The following is a 16608-nucleotide window of genomic DNA, read 5'->3' as shown; positions in this document are numbered from 1 at the left end:
CGTTGATACAAGGCAGGATGGATCCATGCTTTCATGTTGTTGACGCCAAATTCTGACCCTACCATCCGAATGTCGCAGCAGAAATCGAGACTCATCAGACCAGGCAACGTTTTTCCAATCTTCAATTGTCCAATTTCGATGAGCTTGTGCAAATTGTAGCCTCAGTTTCCTGTTCTTAGCTGAAAGGAGTGGCACCCGGTGTGGTCTTCTGCTGCTGTAGCCCATCTGCCTCAAGGTTCGACGTACTGTGCGTTCAGAGATGCTCTTCTGGCTACCTTGGTTGTAACGGGTGGCTATTTGAGTCACTGTTGCCTTTCTATCAGCTCGAACCAGTCTGGCCATTCTCCTCTGACCTCTGGCATCAACAATGCATTTCCGCCCACAGAACTGCCGCTCACTGGATGTTTTTTCTTTTTCGGACAATTCTCTGTAAACCCTAGAGATGGTTGTGCGTGAAAATCCCAGTAGATCAGCAGTTTCTGAAATACTCAGACCAGCCCTTCTGGCACCAACAACCATGCCACGTTCAAAGGCATTCAAATCACCTTTATTCCCCATACTGATGCTCGGTTTGAACTGCAGGAGATTGTCTTGACCATGTCTACATGCCTAAATGCACTGAGTTGCCGCCATGTGATTGGCTGATTAGAAATTAAGTGTTAATGAGCAGTTGGACAGGTGTACCTAATAAAGTGGCCGGTGAGTGTAGTTCACCTTATAAATAATAGTCCACATTATCAATGTTAGCTCTCTTATAAATACCGTATATACTCGAGTATAAGCCGACCCGAATATAAGCCGACCCCCCTAATTTTACCACAAAAAACTGGGAAAACTTATTGACTCGAGTATAAGCCTAGGGGGGAAAATGCAGCAGCTACTGGAAAATTTCAAAAATTAAAATGGTCGGAGTTTTTGGGTGCAGTAGGTGCTGAGGAAGGGGAGGGGGTGTTTTGGTTGTGTTTGTCCCTTCCCTTCCTTTTTTTTCCCCCACTTGGAATTCAGCCTGGCTGAACATAGGGTATCTGCAGTGCTCCTATTAACCCCTTCTTGATGGAACAGGAGCACTGCAGATCCCCTATATTCAGTAGACCGGGCACTTTCAGACACAGGGATACCTAATATGTATGTGTCTCACAGTCATTTTTTACTTTTCTATGTATTCTAAAGAAAGGAGCAATTTAGAACATTTTTTTTTTATTTGTTTTTGCACTTTAATATTGTGGCTGGTCATAGACCCACCCTCCTAAAAAAAAAAAATTTTTTTTTTTTTTTTTTGCTGACTCGAGTATAAGCCGAGGGGGGCTTTTTCAGCACAAAAACTGGGCTGAAAAATTCGGCTTATACTCGAGTATATACGGTAATACTCCACTTAACAATAACCCCACTTATAATATAATAGCCCTCTTACAAATAACAGACTCTAAAACAATACCCTCCTTATAAAGTTTCCCTCTTATAAATAAAATCGACCACATTATAATAGCCGCCTCCATATTTATATATATTTCGCCCCTTATAATAGGCCGATTATTTATAGTTATTCTCTTATAAATAATAGCCCGCCTTATGTTTCCCCCTTCTAATAACCTCCATTATATATAATTTCCTCTTATAATAGCCCCCTTATATTTAGATTTAGTCCCTTATACATAATAGCCCCCCTATATATAACAGTCTTCCCCTTATAACAATCCACCTTATATATAATAGTTCTTCTCCTATAGCCTCCTTATAGATAATAATTCCTCTGCTACAATAGCCCCCTTATATATAACAGTTCCCCCCTTATAATCGCCTCCTTATATAAAATACTCCCTTCTTACATACAGTTTGTCATCTCTTATAATAGCCCCCTTATTTATAATAGTTGAAACCTTATAATAGCCTCACTTTTGTAATAGTTCTACCCTTTTCAGCTCCCTGTTCCGTCACTGTATCGGCATGCACAGCATGCCATCAGGCTAATATCCTGATGCTCTGGATCTCGGGGGCCCCTTTGAGGACATGGGCCCTTTGCAACTGCCCAGTTTGCTATCTCCCCTCCCCCAACGCCAGCCTTGCTTGGATACCACCCTTGTCAGGGTGGAAGTTAATTTTTAAGGAATTAGAGTGACTGTAGTGTGAGATAGCTACTCACCTCCTCTTTTGGAACCAGAGGATCATATCAATTAATTGGCTTGCAGGTAAGATTGTTCCCTTTGGAAATCTGTCTGTCCTTTTCTATGTGTAGTGAGGTACATATACCAACATATGGAGGCTACTATGCCCTCTGCCTCAGGGTTGTGTTTGACGCAGACCTTTCCTCCACCCCCATATCCAAATCACTCACACGCTCATGTCATCTCCACCTTAAAAACATCTCCAGAATATGCCCTTTCCTTACCAGAGATACAGTAACCCTTTCCCGACATCCGCCGTACTAGTATGGTGCATGCCGGGTGTGTAATTATGGCGACTACCCGGGAGCCGGCGGCCACCATAGCCACTGAGTGTCTACTGCTTTACGCAGTAGACAACCGGCGCTAATGTTCCCGGACCGATCGGAGGCATTAACTCTTCCGGCACCTCAGTCAAAGCTGACCAAGGCGCCATTTTCCTGCCATTGTCTGACCACTCTATAAGCAAAGCCACCCCTGCTACCTCTTGTGTCACCACCTCTACCTCATAGATTGTAAGTTCTTGCGAGCAGGACCCTCAGTCCCATTGTGTGAAGTGACTATTTCTTTGTAATGTGTCTTTTTGTCTGTACTTGAACCCTACAAATTGAACAGTGCGTAAAATGTTGGAGCTATATAAATGTATTATTATTATCATAACCTCAGCATTTTAGGGTTTAGACAGCATTCTCCTTTTTCACGTATTGTAGGTTACAACCCTTGAGAATTGGTAGTTTCAAGTTTTTGTATGTGGTGCACTAGTTTAAAGGGACATAATTTTTGAATATTATGAATATTTTTTTAAGTTAAGCTTTATAATTATTTCACATTCATTTAGTTAACAGGAGTTTAATATTCGCCAGAATACACCAAATATAAGAAGAATGTCTGAAGAATATCAGAATGAGAGCATGGTAATACATTGCTATAATCACATTTACAGTACATAAACCAAGTGTACTCTGATGATAAATATAAATGTTATCTACGTAAGATGTAGATGTAAATGTACTTACCATATGCTGAAAAATTATTTGCAATCTGTTACTGGTAATCAACCTAAAAAAACAAATCTAATTAGGTATTCTGTAATAGAAGAAATAAATATTAAAGGGGAGCTTTCTTTCACCACCCCAAGCCTGTGCAGTTTTCTGCAGCATGGTATAGGCGCTGCTGCACAGACTCTGGGGCACTTTGAATTTTCTCTCTAGCCCCCCTCGTTGTGGAGTTCTGAGCCCCGTTATTTCTAGCGTCCTGTATGTTAATGAAGCTCTTCACTGTCAGAAGGGCGTTTCTGACAGTGAAGGGAGCAGCGACGTCATTCTGACACTGTCCATTTAACAAAGGACAGAGTCAGAGCAGCGTCAGCAGCGTTCTCGCGAGATCACGCACTCCTCTCTTCACAGGACTGCAAAGAAGACCCGGAGGAGCGATCTAGGGAGAGTTCTAAAGCGAACGACAGAGAACTTCAGTGACATCTCTACTGGCAAGTATAGAAACCCCTAAGCAATGAGCATAACTGCCCAGTTAGACCCTGGGGACCTAGGTCTAGCCCCTATACAACGACCATTATCCCTAGGAAACGAGCATTAACCCCTAATAGCCCCTAGGCAACGAGCAGTAGCTCCTATCAACGAGCATTAACCCCTGTTAGACCCTAGCAACGAGCAGTACCCACTTGTTGCTAAGGGCTAACAGGGGTTAATGTTCATTTCCTAGGGGCTATTAGGGGTTAATGGGAGGCTTTTTTTTTTTTCAGCGCTGAAATTCCACACCAAATGCCTCACCATTTTCCTCCATGTGAATGTACCCAAAATGTGACAAAGAGGGAGATGTCACTCAAACAAAGGGGGAGGGGGGGAAATGACTGGGCAACTATTAGGGGTGATTAACCCCTTAGCGACCCTTGACGTAACTGTACGTCATGGGTCGCATGGGGATGTATGGAGCGAGCTCACACGCTGAGCTCGCTCCATACACGGCAGATGCCGGCTGTATAATACAGCCAGGACCTGCCACTAACAGCAGCGGTCGGTGCCCGAGCCGATCGCTGCTGTTAACCCTTTACACACTGCGGTCAAACGTGACCGCAGTGTGTAAACGGCGCCGGCGGCACGGGCGCCATGTTTCGCCGATCGCCGCCCTCCTGAACGTCACAGGAGGGCAGTGATCGGTTGCTATGACAGCCGGAAGCCTATTGAAGGCTTCCAGGCTTGTCTCTGCACTAGATCTATTAGACGATGCCAGAGGCATCGTCTAATAGAAGTGCTGCGATTTTGCTATTCACTGCAATACTGTAGTATTGCAGTGAATAGTATGAGCGATCAGACCCCCTAGGTTTCAAGGTATCTAAGGGGTCTGATCATAAATGTAACAGAAGAAAAAAAAAAAGTTTTTAAAAGTATTAAAAAAAATAAAAAAAAAATATAAAAGTTCAAATCACCCCCCTTTCCCTAGATTAGCTATAAAAGTAATTAAAGAACATTAAACATAAACATATTAGGTATCCCCGCGCTCCAAAATGCCCGAACTATTAGAATATTAAAACATTTATCCCGTACTGCGAACGGCGTAGCGGCAAAAAAAATAAAAACAGCCAAAAAGCGTTTTTTTTCAACACTTTGCCTCTTATAAAAAATTGAATAAAAAGTGATCAAACCATCAGATCTTTCCCCAAATGGTATCAATAGAAACGTCATCTTGTCCCGCATAAAAAGACACCACAACCAGCTCCATACATGGAAATATGAAAAAGTTACAGGTGTTAGAACATGATGACAATTTTTTTTTCTATTTTGCAAAGTTTATCATTTTTTTAAAAGTATCAAAACATTTCAAATACTATATAAATTTGGTATCACCGCGTTCGTACTGACACGTAGAACACAGGTAACATGTCATTTGTACCAAACAGTGAACGCTGTAAAAATTAAACCCATAAGAAATTGGCGCTAATGCATTTTTTCTCCAATTGCACCTCATTCTGAATTTTTTTTCCAGCTTCCCAGTACATTGCACAGCATATTGAATGGTGCCATTACAAAGTACAATTTGTCCCGCAAACAATAAGCCATCATGTGACTCTGTGAACTGAAAAATGAAAAAGTTATGGCTCTTGAAATGTGAGGAGGGAAAAACGAAAATGCGAAACCAAAAAATGGCCTGGTCCTTAAGGGGTTAACTAGAGCAGAGAATGAAGCCCACACAGCAGAAAAGAAATGCCCAAAAGGCCTTTTCAGCTAATTTGCATAAGAATAAGAAGCTGATTTTGACGAAAATGCTGCAATACAAAATGAAAAAAAAAAAAAAAAAAAAAAAAAAAAAAAAAACATCTGTGGAAAGTGTAGAAGCAGTTCTACAATGTACTAGTCATTAGTTTGATACCAATTTTCCTGCTGACAAACTCACTTTAATACATCACAAAACCAGACAAAAGACCCCAATCTTTTGCAGAGGATTCCCTCCTGCACCATCATAAATTTTCAGCTCCACTCAGCCTGAGATCCTCCACTTGTTGACAAAGCCAAAATGCACCAACAGCTCCTCTAGACACGTGAACATTGATGGATGCCAAGGTGTTAGAACAATGTCAGGCAGTGGTATTCCACAGCTAGACATCATACAGGCCAAGAATTTTGGGCCTGTATGCTACTGCACCTCCACCACCTCATCAGCGCAGTATAAGCTGTATGAGTAGCCCTAGTTCTCCCAGTTCAAGACTATTTATATGGGTTTTGGCCAATTCTATACAGGTAGTCCTCGGGTTACGATGGTCTCGGGTTAAGACGTTTCGTGGTTACGACTAGAGATGAGCTAAAAAGTAAAGCTCCCTCGTAACAGAAAACTGCCAGCACTCCCGACTAGCACAGATGAGCCTGCGGCAAATCAACGCTGGTTCTGCAGCAGGCTCATCCTGTTACAAGGGAGCTTACGTTTTCTCATAGGAATGAATTGACCAGCAATGATTGGCCACTGTACAGCATTCGGCCAATCAATGCTGGTTCTGCCGGAGGCTCGTCTGTGAGGAGGCAGAGCCTAAGATCGGACCACAGCAGTCTCCAATGCATTCCTATGAGAAAAAGTAAGCTCCCGCATAAATGCAAGCTGCCAGCTGTCCCTGTACAGTACGTGATTTAGTGTGCAGCGGCTCGGAACCAAGGACGACTGTACTGTACTGTATATGGTACAGTCTTCCTCAGTTCCGAGCCGCTGCACACTAAATCACGTTGATCGGTTCCTACTCATAAGAACGGATCAACATCATAAGTTGAGGGACTACCTGTACTGGGGGGGAAGGGGGGGGTCACTATACTGGGTTCCAATACCCTCAGCAAGGACTGATGTCAGAGCATGGGGAGGGTAGCAGTGGAGTCCCACCTAGTTCTGGCCCTTTCGCCCAAGAATCTTTTGACTTTTATGGTTATTATTAAGTGTAATTGTGTTAGATTTCCATTTTAATATACATTGATAGAATTTTGATTTTTTTTTTAGAGTTTTGATAAGAGTTTTTTATGTTTGTGGTTAGTGTATGTGTGAAGGGAGAATGCATATAATGTACATTGTACATGTGCTAATGACAGTGAGGTCCACTGTCATTAACATTCCTTGTTTTCGGTCTGAAAAAAAAACAATTGTAGGCATGTAGCCAGTATGCATGAGCCAGGCCCATGGTTGAATAGTACATAGATGATGTCTCTGTGCCACCTCTGCCTGTGACGGGTCTGTAGCTGGGCATGCGCAGTTGAATCAGGCGCATTGGTGGCTTGTATAGTAGCAATAAGAATATGGACTCTATTTACACCATAGGGAGGATTAAGTACCTTTTAAGGTTTGTATTCAAACCTGGTAGAGTTGAAACGTCAAGTCAAATGTGGCTTGGACAAGTCCTGAGACTGGGGCTACAAGGCAATTTTGGCTGCAATTCATATTGCAAAACCAAAGATCGTGATATCACCCTGCGACTACCTCACTAATTTTGTTGACTGTGGCTTCTAGTTGCAAAAAAAAAAAAAAAAAGTCAAGCAGTGCTGAATCTTTTTGTAACCACAGCATCTGGGAGGTCGCAATGCGACTGCGTTCACTTAAACTGGAGGAGTTGCAGAGCACCATAGTGATCTTTGGTCCTGCAAAGGGAGACATGGCTAAAATCCCTGTGTAGTCCCATCCTTATACGACTAAGCAATAAATGAACGTCGATGGAACAAAGCAAAAATATATATTTAAAGATGTATATATGTAAAAATGTATGCATATATGTAAAAATGCGTATTTGCTTGCCTTCAGCAGGTAAAATCATATGGCAGACGTTAGACCAATAAACAGTTTCCTCTTCGTACCAGTGGCTTAGCAGCAGGTTTGTCCTGTGTGACCTCAGAAAATGTAATTGAAATTATTAATGTGAGCAAAGAAAACAGGAAGGCTGGCTAAATGGATTCATGTGGTTTACACCAAAATCTGACCTGACTACCTGGATGTTAATCTGACCAGGGAGTGTTTTTCCGCTCTATGCCTGCCCATTGTTTGTTCCCATTATAATCTCATTGTCGTTTTATCGCATAGCAGTGGAATACAGTGCTCATACATTGTGCAGATATGCTTTATAAATATTCAGAATGTCGTGCAAAAGAAAAAAAACGTCTTCTACCAGCCAGGTCTATGGACTAAATAAATATTGTCAAGGCCATTCGGAGCTAAAGCCCTTAGTGGATCATGGAGGATTCTACTTCTCTTCTCTCCTATACACTACTGGCCTTGGCTTTAAAAAATTGTCATATTTTTTTACATTACAGTATATGTAAACAGAGGACGATGGCGGGGCTCCTATAACAGCTGAGAGTGACAGACTTTATTGACGGTCATGTGAACCTAACCTTATAATGTTGCTGATCTTTGCCTAAACTATTTGTTTGCAAAGTTTGTTAAAAGGTTATTGACCAAACATTGCAATGACACTTGAAAAGGCATTTTTATGCACTGAAAAAAATTCTCATGAGTATTATTACACGAGATGTGTTTCAACATGGTAAGTACTGCATGGATCCATCAAAAAAGACTATTATTGTATGCATCGTGTAGCCATTGGTGTCCGTTTTTTGGGTTGTTTTTTTTTTTTTACAGGAAAATACCAGGCACAGATGTGAACATAGCTTTTAATCGATTACAGAATCTGTTACGCTGGGTTCACACCTGCGTCTGGGGTCTCCGTTCTATGGTTTCCGTCTTCTGCATGGCAGAAGACGGAAACCATAGACCGGGTCCGGCCGTGCGCGGCGGTGAGCGTTTTGCGCTCTCCGCCGCGAACCCGGATTTTTTTACCCGGACACAGAGTACTGCATGTCCGACTCTGTGTCCGGATTATAAAACCCGGTTTCGCGGCGGAGAGCGCAAAACGCTCACCGCCGCGCACGGCCGGACAGCTTTCTCACCCATTCAAATGAATGGGTGAGAAAGTCTCCTGCAGGTTTCCGTATCCTGCCTGTGTTTTAGGCAGGAAACGGAAACCTAAGTACGGAGACCGGGCCGCAGATGTGAACGAGCCCTTAAACTGTTCTCTGCCGTTGGGGAGGAACGTATCATCAGGGTCTGTAATCCATCCTTGCCCTTACAGTGTTGCTCTAAAGAAGGGCAAAAAAAAAACAACCCATAAGGCTGATGCCAAATGCCCCATACCAGAGGAAAAAATTCCTTCCTAACCTCAACAACAAAAAAAACCTGTTGATCGATCTAACTTCTGTCATATGATTTTACCTGCTGAAGGCAAGCAAATAAGCATTCTTACATATATGCATACATTGTTACATATTGTGGGGAATTTCTCAGGTAGATGCTTGTAGCAGTGCAGGAAACAGAGACACAGACACTGGGTTGCACACAAGTTCAGGCTTTATTCACTTGTAGTGTATTCACTGCCTTTGCAAAGGCACAAATAACCAAAACAAAACCCTTCTCGGCTGAGAACTAACTTAAACATAAGGAAACTTTTCCCTGACTATATAGGAGACTGGCTACCAGACTCCCACTTTGGCAACAACGGGTGGCACAGTACCTGCTCTGTAGGTTTGGTAAGGAGAGGTCAGCTCTGTCAGTGTGGTGCCAAGACCTGGTCTTCACACACAAACTATTATCAGTCATCTGACCTCCCTGGTGTGGGCCTTTACCAAACACCCTTTAGCTGGCTGGCTGGGACATACCTGTCTTCTTAGATCACTCCCTTCACTCTCTCCCAATATATACATCTTTAAATATACATTTTTACTTTGTTCCATCTTTATTTATTAAATGACACATGCAAAGCCCCCTCCATTGGATGTAAATCTGCAGTCATCCCAGTGTGAAAAACCTGATGGAAGGTTTCTTCTATCTTATATATGCAGACCTTTTTCTTCCATTACAAGAGTAAATAAACATGAGAGAGAAAAGCGTTTCATGTTTTTACATAATTTTTCTATATATACATGGAAGACAGTTATAGTGAATTAACATTATTGTCCCTTCACATCATTTATTTCCCTTACTGCAGGGGTCTCAAACTCAACTCAGCATGTGGGCCGCAGAGCAAGATCCCAGCCAGTCGGCGGGCCGCACCGCTGCAAATTTAGCTCCACCCACTTTTATGTTGACTCCGCCCATTCATTTTTCATGTGCCCCCACACTGTATAATCCTCCTACAGTCACCCATAAACTATATGTCCCCCCTCCATCTTTCCCCCAGTTACATACACTCACCGGCCACTTTATTAGGTACACCATGCTAGTAACGGGTTGGACCCCCTTTTGCCTTCAGAACTGCCTCAATTCTTCGTGGCATAGATTCAACAAGGTGCTGGAAGCATTCCTCAGAGATTTTGGTCCATATTGACATGATGGCATCACACAGTTGCCGCAGATTTGTCGGCTGCACATCCATGATGCGAATCTCCCGTTCCACCACATCCCAAAGATGCTCTATTGGATTGAGATCTGGTGACTGTGGAGGCCATTGGAGTACAGTGAACTCATTGTCATGTTCAAGAAACCAGTCTGAGATGATTCCAGCTTTATGACATGGCGCATTATCCTGCTGAAAGTAGCCATCAGATGTTGGGTACATTGTGGTCATAAAGGGATGGACATGGTCAGCAACAATACTCAGGTAGGCTTTGGCGTTGCAACAATGCTCAATTGGTACCAAGGGGCCCAAAGAGTGCCAAGAAAATATTCCCCACACCATGACACCACCACCACCAGCCTGAACCGTTGATACAAGGCAGGATGGATCCATGCTTTCATGTTGTTGACGCCAAATTCTGACCCTACCATCCGAATGTCGCAGCAGAAATCGAGACTCATCAGACCAGGCAACGTTTTTCCAATCTTCAATTGTCCAATTTCGATGAGCTTGTGCAAATTGTAGCCTCAGTTTCCTGTTCTTAGCTGAAAGGAGTGGCACCCGGTGTGGTCTTCTGCTGCTGTAGCCCATCTGCCTCAAAGTTCGACGTACTGTGCGTTCAGAGATGCTCTTCTGGCTACCTTGGTTGTAACGGGTGGCTATTTGAGTCACTGTTGCCTTTCTATCAGCTCGAACCAGTCTGGCCATTCTCCTCTGACCTCTGGCATCAACAACGCATTTCCGCCCACAGAACTGCCGCTCACTGGATGTTTTTTCTTTTTCGGACCATTCTCTGTAAACCCTAGAGATGGTTGTGCGTGAAAATCCCAGTAGATCAGCAGTTTCTGAAATACTCAGACCAGCCCTTCTGGCACCAACAACCATGCCACGTTCAAAGGCACTCAAATCACCTTTCTTCCCCATGCTGATGCTTGGTTAGAACTGCAGGAGATTGTCTTGACCATGTCTACATGCCTAAATGCACTGAGTTGCCGCCATATGATTGGCTGATTAGAAATTAAGTGTTAACGAGCAGTTGGACAGGTGTACCTAATAAAGTGGCCGGTGAGTGTATACACCCTTCATCTGCCCCCAGATTCATGTCCCCCCATCTCTGCCCCCAGATTCATGTCCCCCCATCTCTGCCCCCAGATTCATGTCCCCCCATCTCTGCCCCCAGATTCATGTCCCCCCATCTCTGCCCCCAGATTCATGTCCCTCCATTTCTGCCACCAGATTCATGTCCCTCCATTTCTGCCCCCAGATTCATGTCCCTCCATTTCTGCCCCAGTGTCATGCCGTTCTCCTCCCTCCCTTCGTCTGCCCCCAGTGTCATGAGCCCCTTCATTCCACCTCAATGTTTAAAGAGGACCTTCCACCATTTTGCCCACAGGCAGTTCTATATACTGCCGGAAAGCTGACAGTGCGCTGAGTTCAGCACACTGTCGGCTTTCCCGATGTGGGCCCAGTGTGAAGAGCTTACGGTCCGGTACCGTAGCTCTTCTATGGTCAGAAGAGCATCTCTGACACTCAGTCAGAGACGTCCTTCTTCACAGCACAGCCAATCGCGCTGTGCTGTGAGAGCTGGGAGGAACGCCCCCCTCCCTCCCTGATAATGCTCGTCTATGGACGAGTACTGCGAGCAGAGGGAGGGGGCGTTCCTCCCGGCTCTCACAGCACAGCGCGATTGGCTGTGCTGTGAAGAAGGACGTCTCTGACTGAGTGTCAGAGATGCTCTTCTGACCATAGAAGAGCTACGGTACCGGACCGTAAGCTCTTCACACTGGGCCCACATCGGGAAAGCCGACAGTGTGCTGAACTCAGCGCACTGTCAGCTTTCCGGCAGTATATAAAACTGCCTGTGGGCAAAATGGTGAAACGTCCGGATTCAACTTGGATCCGGCGTCCCTAGGCTTGTGCGGGCCGCACAAAATTGTTCGGGGGGCCGAATGCGGCCCGCGAGTTTGAGACCCCTGCCTTACTGAGAACTACGTACTCCTACATGGTTAAAAGGATCCTATCATACAAACCATTTTTTTCTGAGTAACACAACAGAATAGCCTTAAGAAAGGCTATTCTTCTCCTACCTTTCGTTGTCTTCTCCGCTGCGCCGTTCCGTAGGAATCCCGGTTCTTGTCGGCATGCAAATACATTATCTGGAAGCACTGGGGGCGCTCCCAATGCTGCGAGAGAACTCTCTCCAGTGCTGCCTCCATCTTCGTCAGCAACGTCCTTTTCATCCGGCGCAGGTTTCAGACTTCTAGGCCTCGGGCAGAGCAGACTGCTCATGCCCACAAGCCACAAGAAAATGGCCACTTGCAATACTGCACTGCACTGGCATTCTGTCATGGGAATCCCATAGCCAAATTTCAGGGTTTTTTCTTTTTCTGTTTAAGGACTTTTTCTTCTGTTTTAAAAGTATACAAATACGAAGGAAGAAAGTATCATTTGCCATGTTTTTTTTTGCATTGTAGTCAATGGGAATGGACATAGACAGAGGGTGTTCCATCCGTGTCCATTGCTCTACTACAATTTCTGGGGGGGGAAAAGTTGTTGTTTAAAAAAAAAAAAAAAAAATCTGTTAGTGCTACTAAGATAAGATAAGATAATCCTTTAATAGTCCTACAGTGGGGAAATTTCAGAATGGGTTAATAAATGCATCCTTATACCTTTTAGTGTGTTTTGAGTGATTTGTGGGTGTCTGTGGGAGCTCCTGGTTTCTCCTGCTTTTGTTTACATGCTTCAGCTTCCTGCTATATAATTTCCTCACTAACCCCACTCACCTTACTCCCCCCTCCCTCCCATTCACCCCCTCGCTGTCTCTCTAGCTATCCCGCCCTTCCATACCTACTCAGCCTAACCCCTAACCTATATTATATACTTATAAACCTGCAAATACTCAACACTAGTTGAGTAGAGTTGAATTAACGGCAGTGGCGCGCACAGTCAGACTCATTACAGGAGCATGAGCCTTCTTGCTGGAAGAAGCCTGGATGGTAAGTATAATGGAGTGGAATTGGATGGTAAGTATATGGAGTAGTAGTGACAATCCATTTCTGGAAATGAGGAAACGGATCATCACCGGATAATAAGAAAATGTCCCTGGGGCGGTGATATGGTAACTATGCATTTCTGATAAATTATATTATTTAGAAAGTGGGAGGGGAGAATGTTTAGACTAGTGCAGGGATTTTTAGTTATCCCGGACAACCCCTTTAATGTCAGTTGCTGTCACCTTACGACTGATAAGAGCAAGAACTGTAACAATAGAAGTGAGAACATACTCTTTAATGCTTTACTATTAAAATTCATTTCTAATCTGAGGGTACATTCACATGTAGGAATTTGCCGTCCTTAATTTTCATCCTATTGTTTTCAAAGGGAGGCAGAATTCACAGCAGGACACAAAGAAAAAAAAAAACAGCATCCTGCTTGATTCAGCCTTGGATTCCATTGGAATGTCAATGCCCATTCCGTGGCGATTAAACTGTGGCCGAATACAGCTGTGTTATATGAAGAGGAGGGGGGGGGGGGTTGGGGGGGCACAGAACGTGAAAGCCAATAGTGCACTTAAAGAGGACCTTTCACCACTTTTGGGCACATGCAGTGTTATATACAGTCCTATGAAAAAGTTTGGGCAACCCTATTAATCTTAATCATTTTTAGTTCTAAATATTTTGGTGTTTGCAACAGCCATTTCAGTTTGATATATCTAATAACTGATGGACACAGTAATATTTCAGGATTGAAATGAGGTTTATTGTACTAACAGAAAATGTGCAATATGCATTAATCCAAAATTTGACCGGTGCAAAAGTATGGGCACCTCAACAGAAAAGTGACATTAATATTTAGTAGATCCTCCTTTTGCAAAGATAACAGCCTCTAGTCGCTTCCTGTAGCTTTTCATCAGTTCCTGGATCCTGGATGAAGGTATTTTGGACCATTCCTCTTTACAAAACAATTCAAGTTTAGTTAAGTTTGATGGTCGCCGAGCATGGACAGCCCGCTTCAAATCATCCCACAGATGTTCAATGATATTCAGGTCTGGGGACTGGGATGGCCATTCCAGAACATTGTAATTGTTCCTCTGCATGAATGCAGAGTCGATTTGGAGCGGTGTTTTGGATCATTGTCTTGCTGAAATATCCATCCCCGGCGTAACTTCAACTTCGTCACTGATTTTTGAACATTATTCTCAAGAATCTGCTGATACTGAGTGGAATCCATGCGACCCTCAACTTTAACAAGAGTCCTGGTGCCGGCATTGGCCACACAACCCCAAAGCATGATGGAACCTCCACCAAATTTTACAGTGGGTAGCAAGTGTTTTTCTTGGAATGCTGTTTTTTTTGGACACCATGCATAACGCCTTTTTGTATGACCAAACAACTCAATCTTTGTTTCATCAGTCCACAGGACCTTCTTCCAAAATGAAGCTGGCTTGTCCAAATGTGCTTTTGCATACCTCAGGCGACTGTTTGTGGCATGCTTGCAGAAACGGCTTCTTTCTCATCACTCTCCCATACAGCTTCTCCTTGTGCAAAGTGCGCTGTATTGTTGACTGATGCACAGTGACACCATCTGCAGCAAGATGATGCTGCAGCTCTTTGGAGGTGGTCTGTGGATTGTCCTTGACTGTTCTCACCATTCTTCTTCTCTGCCTTTCTGATATTTTTCTTGGCCTGCCACTTCTGGGCTTAACAAGAACTGTCCCTTTGGTCTTCCATTTCCTTACTATGTTCCTCACAGTGGAAACTGACAGGTTAAATCTCTGAGACAACTTTTTGTCTCCTTCCCCTGAACAACTATGTGGAACAATCTTTATTTTCAGATCATTTGAGAGCGGGCTGTCCCTGCTCGGCGACCATCAAACTTAACTGAACTTGAATTGTTTTGTAAAGAGGAATGGTCCAAAATACCTTCATCCAGGATCCAGGAACTGATGAAAAGCTACAGGAAGCGACTAGAGGCTGTTATCTTTGTAAAAGGAGGATCTACTAAATATTAATGTCACTTTTCTGTTGAGGTGCCCATACTTTTGCACCGGTCAAATTTTGGATTAATGCATATTGTACATTTTCTGTTAGTACAATAAACCTCATTTCAATCCTGAAATATTACTATGTCCATCAGTTATTAGATATATCAAACTGAAATGGCTGTTGCAAACACCAAAATGTTTAGAACTAAAAATTATTAAGATTAATAGGGGTGCCCAAACTTTTTCATAGGAGTGTACTGCCGACAGTGCGCTGAATTCAGTTTTCTGGCAGTATATAACACTGCATGTGCCCAAAAGTGGTGAAAGGTCCTCTTTAATTCAGCACACTGTCGGCTTTCTAGAGGTGTATAAGGACTAGTTCACACGGAGTTACATTCTCGCATGTATACACATGTCAGAGTGTGAGCGCTCAAAACAGATCACATTCATTTCAATGCGTCGTTACGGGCGTATAACACGCATAATTTTGCGACCGCAGAATTACGCACGTTATACGCCCTTAACGACACGTCATCTGTTTTGAGCACTCACACTCCGAAACGTGTTTATGTGCTAGAATGCACGCACGTTAACTCTGTGTGAACTAGCCCTTACACTGCATGTGCCCTAGGAGGTGAATGGTCCTTTTTAAAGAGGACCTTTCATCAGATCGGGCACATGCAGTTCTATATACTGCTGGAAAGCTGACAGTGCACTGAATTCAGCGCACTGTCGGCTTTCCCGATCTGTGCCCGCTGTACAGAGCTTACAGTGCCGGTACCGTAGTGCTCTATGGTCAGAAGGGCGTTTCTGACCATTAGCCAGGAACGTCCTTCTGCCTCGCGGCGCCAATCGCGCTGTACTGTGGAGCCGGGAGGAACGCCCCCTCCCTCTGCTCACACAGCTCGTCCATAGACGAGCATTATCAGGAGAGGGAGGGGGCGTTCCTCCCGGCTCCACAGCACAGCGCGATAGGCGGCGCGAGGCAGAAGGACGTTCCTGGCTAATGGTCAGAAACGCCCTTCTGACCATAGAGCACTACGGTACCGGCACCGTAAGCTCTGTACAGCGGGCACAGATCGGGAAAGCCGACAGTGCGCTGAATTCAGTTTTCTGGCAGTATATAACACTGCATGTGCCCAAAAGTGGTGAAAGGTCCTCTTTAATTCAGCACACTGTCGGCTTTCTAGAGGTGTATAAGGACTAGTTCACACGGAGTTACATTCTCGCATGTATACACATGTCAGAGTGTGAGCGCTCAAAACAGATCACATTCATTTCAATGCGTCGTTACGGGCGTATAACACGCATAATTTTGCGACCGCAGAATTACGCACGTTATACGCCCTTAACGACACGTCATCTGTTTTGAGCACTCACACTCCGAAACGTGTTTATGTGCTAGAATGCACGCACGTTAACTCTGTGTGAACTAGCCCTTACACTGCATGTGCCCTAGGAGGTGAATGGTCCTTTTTAAAGAGGACCTTTCATCAGATCGGGCACATGCAGTTCTATATACTGCTGGAAAGCTGACAGTGCACTGAATTCAACGCACTGTCGGCTTTCCCGATCTGTGCCCGGTGTAAAGCGCTACC

General features: G+C 44.1%; 1 protein-coding gene across 1 annotated transcript in view; it reads right to left on the bottom strand.

Moving 5' to 3' along the window:
• The window catches only part of HIBCH (3-hydroxyisobutyryl-CoA hydrolase), a 285341-nt gene that overhangs the window by 94988 nt on the left and 173745 nt on the right, over nucleotides 1-16608 (bottom strand). The window contains exon 3 of the mRNA XM_075285159.1: nucleotides 3176-3218. Within this exon, the coding sequence (XP_075141260.1) occupies nucleotides 3176-3218 (43 nt within the window). The remainder of the gene's footprint in view (nucleotides 1-3175; nucleotides 3219-16608) is intronic.

Source organism: Leptodactylus fuscus, chromosome 8 (genome assembly GCF_031893055.1).
Source record: "Leptodactylus fuscus isolate aLepFus1 chromosome 8, aLepFus1.hap2, whole genome shotgun sequence".
Taxonomy (NCBI): domain Eukaryota; kingdom Metazoa; phylum Chordata; class Amphibia; order Anura; family Leptodactylidae; genus Leptodactylus; species Leptodactylus fuscus.
This window is presented reverse-complemented; position numbering and strand designations above follow the sequence as displayed.